Source organism: Festucalex cinctus, chromosome 3 (assembly GCF_051991245.1).
Source record: "Festucalex cinctus isolate MCC-2025b chromosome 3, RoL_Fcin_1.0, whole genome shotgun sequence".
Taxonomy (NCBI): Eukaryota; Metazoa; Chordata; class Actinopteri; order Syngnathiformes; family Syngnathidae; genus Festucalex; species Festucalex cinctus.
In genome coordinates, this window is record NC_135413.1 from 10,657,362 (window position 1) to 10,671,014 (window position 13,653).

Genomic DNA, 13,653 nt, shown 5'->3' on the forward strand with positions numbered 1-13,653 from the left:
TTAGAATCAGTGATCCTTTCAAATCAACTTTGCATTCTCTTTTTCAATCAGATGGCCTGCATCGCTCTGGACGGAAATCTGGCCTCCATTCACAATGACCTAGAAAATAAAATTGTTCTTCAGCTGCTTGCAGATAATTCTGTGTCAGCAGGCTGGATTGGACTCCATGATGCAATTTTGGTAAAACTTTGACCAGTACAATTGTTCCGATTGATTCCTGTTACTTGTGGTTGTGCTTTGCCTTAAAGGAAACAAATGTGTCCACCAGACTCAATCATGTCACCAGATTCAAGCAAGGAGGTTTAGAGTCATGAGAGGACAAAACATATATAGCACCACCTAGTGGCTAACATTTGACAAATATCCATAGGTGGACTTTAGTTAAACTAACTTAGTTTAAATTCTAAAAAATAAATAAAAATAATCACCTGGCCTTTTCCTCAACACTCGTACCTAAAAACCTTGTGTGACACAAGGTTTACGAGGGCAATGTATGACACTAATGATGGTGAAATACAATCAAGATGGATTGTGACCAACAAACAATGCAAATCCAAGCTCATTCAAATGTGACTTTGTCTTCCAGGAAAATGACTTCATCTGGACTGATGGCTCACTTGAGGATTTCACTAACTTTGATGCCGGGCCTCCACAGGAGCCTAACGAAACTGGACCCTGTGTCGAGATTGACTCCAGTAGTAAGTATGATTTCTGATTAAAGTTTGGTCAGGATTTAATGCAGTTTTACTTTAACATTTATTTCTTACAGCTGGACTTTGGGGCGATGAAGATTGCACAGACACAAAAGAATACGTTTGCATCAGGAATGTGTGCAAAGGCGGAGATCCAAGCTTTCCAGACTGTCCAGCACCATAACTCAACATAATCAAAGTGCTGTTATTGTTTTTTAAGGGTTTACTATCATCTCTTTTCCTCTTCTTCAACAATTCTGTTATTGACAGCAAATTTGCCTCATCCCTTGTTAGACCCGCAAAGCCCTGATGTTAAACTGAACAACAAAAACTGTTTTTGGACGTTATTGGACCCAAGGAGGAATCTGTAATCAGTAGTACGCAGCTCTAAAGTTAAAAACTACCACGCCAGAATTCAGAGTGTTGTCATGGATTATGTCTGAATAATAATAAAAAAAAATAAAAAAAAACACCCACACACACACACACCCACAAACATATTACCAAGACAGTTTATTATACCCTAAAGAGTATTACTTCAATTAAAAGAAAATATTGCAGCAGGACCTAAAAACAAAAACAAAAACATGCCCATTTTTTGTCAAGATGACAGCTGCAGCTGATGTCAAAACAATGCAACTCCAGTCCGCACGGAAACCGAGTGAATGGATCACGTGACACCTGTACTGAGGTCTTTGCGCTGGTTCCTTGTCTCTTCAAGGACAAGGAATATGTCTCTTCATATTTGTTTCACAAGCTCTGAATGTTTTGAATAGTATATTTTTGAAACAGACTCCCAGGAAACATCAAATCTGCTCCAAGTTTGAGCGCTCTTAAAATAAAGACGCACATGGTGACACTGCTGTCCTTGAATAAATCACTCAGACTTTTTCATCTTTCTAATTGTATTACAACACAGCACTGTAACCTTTACTTTATGTTTATCTCTTGTGGGTTTTATTTGCTGTTTTTATCCACTTTATATTTGTACTTCAAAGTGTTTGTACTGTTATCTACTGCATCTTGAGAATTACTTTTTGATGCAACGTGCTACACAAATAAACTTGCTTTGCCTTACATTCAAGCAGTCATTCATTAAACACTGAAATAAGCAACACCTTTTGGAGTTCATATACAAGTTTGATGATGAAGCCCAACTCTGCAAGGTCAGAAACAGAATTTGAAGGTTCCGTACATGAGAATTACACCCACAAATAAATAAATAAATAAATAAATAAATACAATCTCAATTAAGAGAGAAAGGAAGTCTGTCAGATGTACTCTAGACAAATACGACGTATAATAAAAGCTGTTAAATTAGTTTAGCAATCATTTATCTTGGTGAATAAAGAATAATAATAAAAAGTTACTTGGATTTGCATTTGCTGTTTGTTATGAGAATTCTCAACAATGGAACAACTAATTACAGTCATTTGATGATGCTCAGGGATTTTCACATCATTATTGATGACACACCTCATTTTGAATCTTCCACAGCGTCAGTCATAAAAGGATGGAATGTCATTGAAGCCAATTATGCTTGTTTGGTTGGTATGCAATTGATCCGGTTGAGTTGTCTTCTTTCTGGTAATTAGCGTGCTTGTGTTTATGAGCCCATCCCTGTTTCCAGTGCTGATGTCAACAGCAAAAACCCTACATACATGTAGCCGACCAAAATTGACAGTTTAAATGTTTTGACACACGGCCACAAATTGAACTTTCCTTATATTTCACTTTTATTTAGGCTACCTGACAGAGCCTTTCAGTAGCAATAACAACATTTACAATAAACACACCTGCTCCCGATTAACATAATGACTGGCAAAAAGTACATTTTAAAACTGTTTAACCTGCACTTAGAAATATTCAAAGCTCTTTACATACTTCCAAAAGTGTGCACTGTCAGCATTAATAGAAACAGAAAGATCATTAATTGTGCAAATTGTCAGTTTTCAATTGCATGTTTGCAATTTGCAATATTTGATGCAAAATATGCCCACCCCAATGCAAATGAGACTCATTGATATGCAGCGTCTAATTCACTAACGCCAATGCAAATAGCCACACCGTGTTTGCGTGACACAAATAACGTTTTTGAAAAAACATGTATTAACCTGGCGCAACCTCGATCCCGGGATCATGACAGCAGTGCATGGCATGGTGCACCGTCGCTCTCTGGCTGTTCACGCAGAGAGGAGAGAGAGAGCGGACATTCCTCAATATTGGTTTAGGACACATAACGTAACCCGGGCTGATTGGCAATGGCAGGGATGCATTTTACGATCATTTTTACGTGCCAGATGCATACTGTACGCCCACGCCAACCTCTGAAAATATATTTCTAAAAAACGATCACACCAATAATTTGTACTTTATGAATGAATGCCGTCGTTGTCGTCCTCTCTGCTCTGTACAGCTTAATGGCGCTATAAACGCTTACTCTCGGTCCAACCTCGCTTTCTGATAATGTCATCTTTCTCGCAACTGTTACTATAACAACCATGTTGTTGGCGCAAATCCATTGCCATCCATCCATCCATCCATCTTCTTCCGCTTATCCGGGGTCGGGTCGCGGGGGCAGCAGCTTCAGGAGGGAAACCCAGACTTCCCTGTCCCCAGCCACTTCAACCAGCTCCTCCGGTGGGATCCCGAGGCGTTCCCAGGCCAACCGAGAGACATAGTCTCTCCAGCGTGTCCTGGGTCGTCCCCGGGGCCTCCCGCCAGTGGGACATGCCCGGAACACCTCACCAGGGAGGCGTCCAGGAGGCATCCGAACCAGATGCCCGAGCCACCTCAGCTGGCTCCTCTCAACGCGGAGGAGCAGCGGCTCGACTCTGAGTCCCTCCCGGATGACCGAGCTTCTCACCCTATCTCTAAGGGAGAGCCCGGACACCCTGCGGAGGAAACTCATTTCGGCCGCTTGTATCCGGGATCTCGTTCTTTCGGTCACGACCCACAGCTCGTGACCATAGGTGAGGGTTGGAACGTAGATCGACCGGTAAATCGAGAGCTTTGCCTTTTGGCTCAGCTCTTTCTTCACCACGACGGACCGATACAGAGTCCGCATCACTGCAGACGCTGCACCGATCCGCCTGTCGATCTCCCGCTCCGTCCTACCCTCACTCGTGAACAAGACCCCAAGATACTTGAACTCCTCCACTTGGGGCAGGATCTCATCCCCGACCTGAAGACGACACTCCACCCTTTTCCGACTGAGGACCATGGTCTCGGATTTGGAGGTGCTGATCTCATCCCAGCCGCTTCACACTCGGCTGCGAACCGCTCCAGTGAGAGCTGAAGGTCCCGGCCTGATGAAGCCAACAGCACCACATCATCTGCAAAGAGCAGAGATGCAATTCTGAGGCCACCAAACCGGAACCCCTCCACGCCTCGGCTGCGCCTAGAAATTCTGTCCATAAAAGTTATGAACAGAATCGGTGACAAAGGGCAACCTTGGCGGAGTCCAACCCTCACCGGAAACGAATCCGACTTACTGCCGGCAATGCGGACCAAACTCTGGCAACGGTCGTACAGGGACCGAACAGCCCGTAACAAGGGGCCCGGCACCCCGTACTCCCGAAGCACCCCCCACAGAACTCCCCGAGGGACACGGTCGAACGCCTTCTCCAAATCCACAAAACACATGTGGACTGGTTGAGCGAACTCCCACGCACCCTCGAGGATCCTGCGGAGGGTGTAGAGCTGGTCCACTGTTCCACGGCCAGGACGAAAACCACACTGCTCCTCCTGAATCCGAGATTCGACTTCCCGACGGACCCTCCTCTCCAGCACCCCTGAATAGACCTTACCAGGGAGGCTGAGGAGTGTGATCCCTCTGTAGTTGGAACACACCCTCCGGTCCCCCTTCTTAAAAAGGGGGACCACCACTCCGGTCTGCCAATCCAGAGGCACTGTCCCCGATGTCCACGCGATGTTGTAGAGGCGTGTCAACCACGACAGCCCCACAACATCCAGAGTCTTTAGGAACTCCGGGCGGATCTCATCCACCCTCGGGGCCCTGCCACCGAGGAGCTTTCCAACCACCTCAGTGACTTCGACCCCAGAGATAGGAGAGCCCACCCCAGAGTCCCCAGACTCTGCTTCCTCAAAAGGAGACGTGTTGGTGGAATTGAGGAGGTCTTCGAAGTATTCCCCCCACCGCTTCACGACGTCCCGAGTCGAGGTCAGCAGCACCCCATCGCCACTATACACAGTGTTAATGGTGCATTGCTTTCCTCTCCTGAGACGCCGGATGGTGGACCAGAATTTCCTCGAAGCCGTCCGGAAGTCGTTTTCCATGGCCCCACCGAACTCCTCCCATGTCCGAGTTTTTGCCTCAGCAACCGCCGAAGCCGCGTTCCGCTTGGCCATCCGCTACCTGTTAGCTGCCTCCGGAGTCCGACAGGCCAAAAAGGCCCGATAGGACTCCTTCTTCAGCTTGACGGCATCCCTTACCGCTGGTGTCCACCAGCGGGTTCGAAGATTGCCGCCGCGACAGGCACCGACCACCTTACGGCCACAGCTCCGATCGGCCGCCTCAACAATGGAGGCGCGGAACATGGCCCATTCGGACTCAATGTCCCCCGCCTCCCCCGAGACAAGGGAGAAGCTCTGCCGGAGGTGGGCATTGAAACTCTTTCTGACAGGGGATTCCGCCAGACGTTCCCAGCAAACCCTCACAATACGTTTGGGTCTGCCAGGTCGGACCGGCATCTTCCCCCACCATCGGAGCCAACACACCACCAGGTGGTGATCAGTTGACAGCTCCGCCCCTCTCTTCACCCGAGTGTCCAAAACATGCGGCCGCAAATCCGATGACACGACTACAAAGTCGATCATCGAACTGCGGCCTAGGGTGTCCTGGTGCCAAGTGCACATATGGACACCCTTATGCTTGAACATGGTGTTCATTATGGACAAACCGTGACGAGCACAGAAGTCCAATAACAGAACACCGCTCGGGTTCCGATCGGGGGGGCCGTTCCTCCCAATCACGCCCCTCCAGGTCTCACTGTCATTCCCCACGTGAGCGTTGAAGTCCCCCAGCAGGACGAGGGAGTCCCCAGAGGGAGCGCTCTCCAGCACACCCTCCACGGACTCTAAAAAGGGTGGGTACTCTGAGCTGCTGTTTGGTGCATATGCACAAACAACAGTCAGGACCCGTCCCCCCACCCGAAGGCGGAGGGAGGCTACCCTCTCGTCCACCGGGGTAAACCCCAACGTACAGGCGCCGAGCCGGGGGGCAATAAGTATGCCCACACCTGCTCTGCGCCTCACACCGTGGGCAACTCCAGAGTGGAAGAGAGTCCAACCCCTCTCAAGAGGACTGGTACCAGAGCCCAAGCCGTGTGTGGAGGCGAGTCCGACTATGTCTAGTCGGAACTTCTCGGCCTCGCACATTCCATGTCCCAAGAGCCAGCTTCTGTAGCTGGGGGTCGGTCCGCCAAGGTCTCCTCCCTTGGCCGCCACCCAGCCCACACTGCACCCGACCCCTTTGGCCCCTCCCACCGGTGGTGAGCCCGTGGGAAGAGGGACCCACGTTGCCCTTTTGGGCTGTAAATCCATTGCCATGTGTGGTAAATCAGGTGTAAATTTGCTTCAAGCTCTCAGTTTTGTGGGCGTGTTTGTGCCGGTATATGATTAGAGCAATATCCTTAGTGAATAGGCGGGTAACTGAGCGCAGACTGCGGGTGCAGTTGTGGCGCAATATTTCGTGCTATTACCGGACGCAGCACATTCTTAGTGAATGTACCCCAAAGCGTTTCAACTGCCTCCTCGAAATGGACATTTGTTTGTCTTCTTGCTCAAAAAACACATCAACATGCTCAGAAGTGGGGATGATACAACTCACAACCTTCAAGTGGGGAGACAGCACTACCACCTGAGCCATGTTGCCCCATTAAAGCAAAGGCATATGCCAGGATTGGACACAAATTTTTCATTAATATTTAAAAAAAAAAAAAAAGGTATTACTGATAAAGCAAGTTATCCCTTTGTTATATTCCACCCAATTCACCCCACATCTCCCCGATTGGCCTCTGAACATGCTATCCGCACGCAGAAGTATATTGCCTTCCAGTGATGTGCAGTCAGAGGGCTCTATTTTGCTAAAAATGGGCCCATCTCAATTTTCGTGGCAGCGCAACACAATTCTGCACTTTCGTTGCACTTGAGTAGTCAGCGATACCAATACCAAGTACTGGTAGGTCTTTTGATATATAACCTCCCCAAAACAAAAAAAAACAACAAAAAAAAAAACATAAAAAAAACAAAAACAAAAAAGAAAACAAAAAAAGACTTACACTAAATATCCTGATCATAAAATTGCCACAAGAGGGCAGCTGCCAGTGGCATCGGCCAATATCACAAGTACCAAAAGATATTGAAATAAGGCCTAGTGTTGGCTCAATACTGAGGCCTGATACCGGTACTCGCCCATCCAATATGACCATTACAATTTCTCATCTTTACTGCATTTTCACTGTTTATGTTGTTAGACAGGAGTGAGCTGACATCTATTTCTGGCTCGGAAATATTTCAGGTGGTCATAACAGTGAAGAAGATTGCTACATTCTTATGTATACTTATACTATTTTCCTGTTGTGTAACCTCTTCTTGTGTCATAATCTACACATTCAACATTCCAAGACTTTTAAGTGAACATATATGAAGCTAATCGTTGTCTTTCTCAGAAGCAAGGATCTCAACTGCAAGGTAACTTCAGACAGTTTTTCATCCTACTTTCATGTGACTTTTTCAAACTTAGGTGCATTTTTGCTTTCACATGATCAGATGTAAATGGATTGTTAGAAATATGACGAATTTTTTTTATCATTGCAGATGGCATTTGCTGTTTGCTCCTTTTTCCTCCTTTGTGGGATCAATGGACTGTTGACTGGAGTTGTAAGTCAAAACATCATCCGTTCATCATTTACGATGTTTGATGTATTATTAGTAGAGCAGGGTATCACTTCTGATGTCCTCAATCAATTCAGTGTTGATTCACAAGAGTTCAATTTGATTTGATTTTGATTTTTTTTCCTGATTCAATTCCGATATTGGTTATTTATGGAACATCAATTCTCCTTAAATGTCAAGGACATGATTAAATAAAACTCCACAAGTATTCAATTCCAAAGTAAATTTTGTGGAGGTAGTAACTGGTCCAATGATTTAGTTTATTAATGAAAGTTAACACCTGTTCGCTTAAGTGTTAGACAAACATTGACATCTGCAAGAATGAGATGAAAATATTTTCACAACTCTAATTTAATAATTGCACATATAAACTAAACTGCCCTGCGATTGGTTGGCAACCAGTCCAGGGTGTCCCCTGCCTACTGCCCAGAGCCAGCTGAGATAGGCGCCAGCAGCCCCCGCGACCCTTGTGAGGAATAAGCGGTCAAGAAAATGGATGGATGGATGGATAAACTAAACATTCTGAATTGTCTTAAAGTGCAATAAGTCAGATCTTTCATAAATGTAAGAAAATACTTTTAAATTCATGTGAATAGTAAATTTCAAGAAAACAGTAAGATACAAAAATATTGTCATTCATTCATTCAATCATTTTTTTCCTTTCGGACACATTACAGTTTACATCAATCACATCACATCATTTGCAACATTGACATCCAAAAGAAGGGCTGACGGGTAGAAGCCGAAGCTTATTCGAGACCCGTCCCCATTGACCATTACTATAACGCATCAATCATATACATTATTTAGAATAGTCATTAATTTTTATCGTTATCCATCCCATACTATCCCAGACACTGCTCGCTCAGTTCATCTTGAATGTCCGTGTGTAGATTGTGGCTAGTCCCAGTCATTTGGAACTGGTGAGTCGGTCCCCAGACGCCGCCAGCAGGCCCACCCCACCAGGCGAGCAGCCAAGGCAAGCGCAATTCTTCTCTTTCACCAGTAGGGTCTTCGCTGACCTCGGATCAGCTTTCACACATGTTGTGCTTTCCAGAAGAGTAGATCGGCTTGCATTCGGCCCATTGCTTTCAAGCAATTTCAGCACTCGATTCTGGTCAGGTAGCACCACTGGTTGCTAGCATGTTGTGGATCTGATGACTCCTGTGCGCTGCCCAGCCTAGCTCACCCAGCAGAGCGGCCCACGCCAGCTGCATTCCAGGAACCAGACCACCAACCCCCATTTTGCGTATTGACAGCAGATTCATTGGAGCCACAATACAGCCTTATCATGTTGCCTTGACTGTCACAACAAATGTCCAAACGGAATTCGAGCAAGACAATATTTAGATTCAAACGGGAACAGCAATACATGTTATCAATGCAGGTGTATAAACAAGAGTTAGCCTTGGCAAAGTCAGCAAATAATCATATACAACTCCAGCTTTGGGTAATTAGTGATGTTGTTGTTGTTGTTGTGATATTGTGAATTACTGTTGTCTCTCAAGCGCTGCCAATTCCTCAGCTCCTTTCACGATTCGTGTTTTTAGTTGACCAGAGTTATCTTTAGTTTGAATAAAAATTTGGCAGTCCTTTGTCCACGTGCTTTCGATAAGTCCATTCTTTCTCATTTGTCGAGCCTTTTTGGCGATGTCAGCATTTCGTTTGGTGAGGTTTTCGTTGATGTAGACATGTTTCCCACGAAGCTTGTGACGGTCTCTCAGAAGAGCAATCTTTTTCTTTCTGTCAACAAACCTGATCAGAACTGCCGGTGGTCGTGTCCCTCCAGTTGGAAGCGAAAAGCATATCTGAGCGCAGGATCAACAGTTAATCCCAAATCTCTGAGTTGAAGTGTCACTTGCTGTTCCACAGTCTCGTTCCCTGAATATTGGTCAGAATCTTCCGTGCTCGTGCTCGCCGCAGCTCTCAAAGGGCCACGGCGCGGCTTGATCTTGATACCGGTGACTATCACATCGTTGATACGAAGATTTTGTTCCAAATCATCCACTTTTTGTCCCAAGGCAACAATGCGTCGATCTTTTTCCTGTGTCTCTTTCTTCAATTGCTGTATTTCCTGAAGAAGTGGCTCAATGCTCTTCTTCATTTCAAGTAATTCGGCAACCATTCCACTGAGTTTTTTAAGAGAAGATTTTATCTCCTCATTCTCGTCAGCTCTTTTTCCGCCAGGCATTCTGCAACAATGTAGTTAAAAATCCCAATGCAAAAATCAACAAGTAGTTAGATTCAAGAGCGAGTGCAGGAGCAAGTACAGATGCGTCCTTCCTCAACAGATGCGTCCTTGAGTCCTTTGCGTCAGTGTTCTGCAGTCTCATTTCATCATTGTGTTTTTTTTTTTTTTTTTTTTTTTCCTTTGCAGTGGCCTCTACCTTTGAGTCATTGGAAAAGTTGGTAGCTGTGACGCAGTCATACTTTTTTTTTTTTTTTTTTAAATCAACCAGTTCTAGTAGCTTGGTCACCACATTGTATTGACATGTCTGAATTTCTTCCTAAAACAACAATTGCGTTGCAGTCATTAACTGTCCTGACAACACTTGGACTCAGCTCGACTGTTACTGTTTCCGCTACCAAGATACAGCAATGAGCTTTGTAGATGCAGAGGTATGGAAGACATTTACACCCAAGTAATGATAGTCTTGTTACAATCAGTGATTATTTTTTTTTGTCTGTTGTTTGAACCCTTTTTCACACCAGACAGCTTTATTTACTCTTTTCCCATAAAGGCCGCCTGCATTGCTCTAGATGGAAATCTGGCTTCAGTCCGCAGCGACTTGGAAAATGCACTCATCGTTCAACTGATTACAGCAGGTGGTATGGAAGCGCAAGCCTGGATCGGACTCCATGATGCAATTAAGGTGACACATTGACCAATACAAACGTTATGATTGAATCCTGTCACTTTTCTTCAGTATAGGCCTCAGGATTTTGTTACTTTTAAATTGAATGTGTCCTACAGACTCTGTATTATTGCCGAGGGTGTAGAGTTGAGTGCTTATGGGCATGTTCTCCTGTTTGTGCTTGAGTCATTTATGTTTTGTTTTTTATGCACGTGGCTTGCACACTTTCAAATTCCATAGATTCTCCTGTCCAGATGTCTGACACATCAACCATGCATAAACTAGAAATTGGTTACATTTTTTAATGACACAAAAATGTTATGATTCGTCACCGAAATTCACACACATATCTGATGCAAATCATCTAAGCAATTATTATCTTTACAAGATGTAACTCATACAAATAGTGACTTTCTTTTGCAGGATGATGACTTTATATGGACAGATGGCTCATTTGGGACTTTCCAAAACTTTGATTCAACAAATACAGAGCCTGAAAACAGTGGTGATTGTGTAGAGATAAAAACAAGTCAAATCTGTGATTAAAGTTGGGTTAAACTATAATGCTGTTTTACCTCAACATTTAATTCTTACAGGTGGACTTTGGCGGGATGACCCCTGCTCAGACACAAACACATTTGTTTGCATCGTGGATTTATGTAACGGTGGAAATCCTGACAATCCAAACAATTGTACTTAGTTGTGTTATGATGTGGATGTGGTGGATGGACCCAAAGGCGGAGAAACCTGACAAGAAGAGGAATGACAACTTTATTGACTGGCAGGAACATGGAATGACTTGGTATGGCGTGAAGACTTTGGTTTGATGTGGAGCAGACTTGACATGACGTGATGTGGCGTGATGTGACATGACGTGGAGATGACTTGGCGTGGCGACTCTGAGCTAGACGGGAACAAACTGGACTACCGTGGAGAAACTTAAGTAGACTCAACTCTAAAAGCAGAAACATCTTGACGGGACTTGACAAGACAGCACAACAACAATTACACAATCCTCCCACCCCCGTGTGAAACAAACATCACTCCCTATACCAACACTAATGAGATACGAATAGGACACACCTGGGAGACACAGCAGGCAGGGGGAACCAATCAGCAACACACGGGGAAGGGAAGACAAATGCAGGTGGACGTCGTTAACGAAAACGAGACTGGGGGAAAAACACAAGAACACCAGACAACCAAGAGTCTCACCGGGCTCTGGGTGGAGGAGTGGTTACAGTCACTTACCTTTGATGAAGGTGGCGTGGGTTCAATTCCCCACCCGGGAGACCATGTTTGTTTGTTTGTATATTTGTGTGAGTAAGTGTACTTTAAAAAGAAAGAAAAAAAAAAAAGTCGCACCAAAATAAAACAAAACCCAAACCAAACTGAAACATGACAAGTTGCCAAAGCTACGTCAAAAGTTGCAAGTAGGATTCTAACATTTCATAAGTTTAACATTTGTATGTGAATAAAATTGTTGGATACAAAATTATGCTGTCATATACGTGAGTCTGACAAATTGTTTGGGTTATAATTGTTTCAATGTCTGAATTCAAAATCTGTGAGTGCAAAGTCTTGTGAATGCAACAGTAATTTTAAACAACAATGGATAGAGTTGAGCTGCCAGCACAAGTAAGGCATCACAGGTGAATTACGTGACATGTATGTTCAGTGGTTATTTCAAAAACTTGTACCATTTTAAATAAAATTGTAGTTTGGACTTACAGACTAGAGGCATATTCTACGGAGTGCTTTCGGCAAAAATGGTGTGCTGCTGCGCACATTTTTTGGCAGCACACATTTTCCCATCAACTTAATTGCAATAATTATGCATCTCCATGAAATGTAGAAATCCCACTAAACATTGGACGCCCTATGGACGTGCAGATCATGTCTGTATTACGTCGGTTGGTCGAAGACCAGTGCTGGACTACTAAGCGACGTGCAAATTAAGTCCATTATTTGGACGTCAAATTATGACCCCATTTGGACCATGGAGTACATGACTTTTTTTGGACGTCACAGGGATTTAAATATCAATGTTATTGTTATCAATATTATTTAATCAATTTAGTATTATTTTTTTTCTGTGATAAAACTAATGTATTATTTATTTTTTTGAGATTTTATATCTAATGCACGTACTCACATATGAACATGATTTGTCATGTTCGTTGCTTCAGGTGTTTCCGGGTGGTGTAGTGGTTACGTCACTTACCTTCAACGCAGGTGGTGTGGGTTCGCTTCCCCGTTAGGGAGATGATGTTTGTGTCACACACATAAAGCCATGCAATAAATGAGCCTTCAAGAACAGTCTAAAATAATTTTTAATTTAGTGTATTTTAATGATCTAATTTGGACTTGCATTAGCCCTCATTTGGATGTCCTGAAAACGTAAATACGGATGGTCCAGAAGACGTAAATATTGAACGTCCAGAAGACGTTGAAAAAAGACGTCATCTGGCGTCACAGTCTGCACCTTCAGCGGACCGAGATTGGACGTACAAGAATTACCTTAAAAAGACGTCCTTTCAACGTGTCTTTGCGCAGTGGGATAAGTCTTTGCTGCAGGCCATGGGCGAGTGGAGCTTCATCGGAAACGTGACCTCCACTTCTGTCTTCACTTCTTACCGAATAGTTTCTTTAAGGGGTAATGCTACTTGTGTACTATGATGGCTAACAAGTTGTGTGGGCAGGGGCCCCAGCTCTTATGCATGCCACACACACTTCTGTCATAACACAAGAGAGCGAGGATGGCGATAGAGATCCTGGGGAATGCAAAAGTAGCGTTTTACAAATGGAAGTACAGACACGACTTGTCGCTGATTGAAATAAAAGGCAAGATTGTTTACGCTAAATGCACGCTCTGCCCGGGGACAAAGACTTTAACCACGTCTGCCTCAAGCAACTCCAATCTGATGATGCAAGCACCTCTCATCAACCCATGCTAACACGCCACTTGTTGCTAACGCGACCGCGAGCCCAAGTGGTACAGCGAGGCCCAGCTGCAGTGGAAGAAACTGCGTCAGAGCCATTCCACTCAAGCAAGCAAAACTTGAGTTTTCTAGTCAGCAGCAACAGCCAGTGACTAAGGCTGAACTCAACAATTTAACTGCAAGGTTTGTTGTTAAAAACATGCTCCTCCGGTCCATTGTGGAGTCAGAGTCATTTAGAGCTCTTCT

The 13,653-nt window shown here is 44.5% G+C and overlaps 2 protein-coding genes across 2 annotated transcripts in view; both read left to right on the plus strand.

Annotated features, from left to right (window-relative positions):
• LOC144016669 (lithostathine-1-beta-like) overlaps positions 1-1,771 on the plus strand; it is a 2,379-nt gene extending 608 nt beyond the window's left edge. Inside the window, exons 5-7 of the mRNA XM_077517999.1 lie at positions 52-180; positions 587-698; positions 770-1,771. Of these exons, the coding sequence (XP_077374125.1) occupies positions 52-180; positions 587-698; positions 770-876 (348 nt within the window). The 3' untranslated portion in view covers positions 877-1,771. The remainder of the gene's footprint in view (positions 1-51; positions 181-586; positions 699-769) is intronic.
• A 5,761-nt stretch (positions 1,772-7,532) lies between these two features.
• On the plus strand, positions 7,533-11,165 carry LOC144016616 (lithostathine-1-alpha-like). The gene is made up of 6 exons (XM_077517955.1): positions 7,533-7,595; positions 9,988-10,015; positions 10,141-10,229; positions 10,352-10,483; positions 10,889-10,994; positions 11,062-11,165. The coding sequence occupies exons 1-6, from the start codon at positions 7,533-7,535 to the stop codon at positions 11,163-11,165; spliced, it is 522 nt and encodes a 173-aa protein (XP_077374081.1).
• Positions 11,166-13,653: the final 2,488 nt, after the last annotated feature.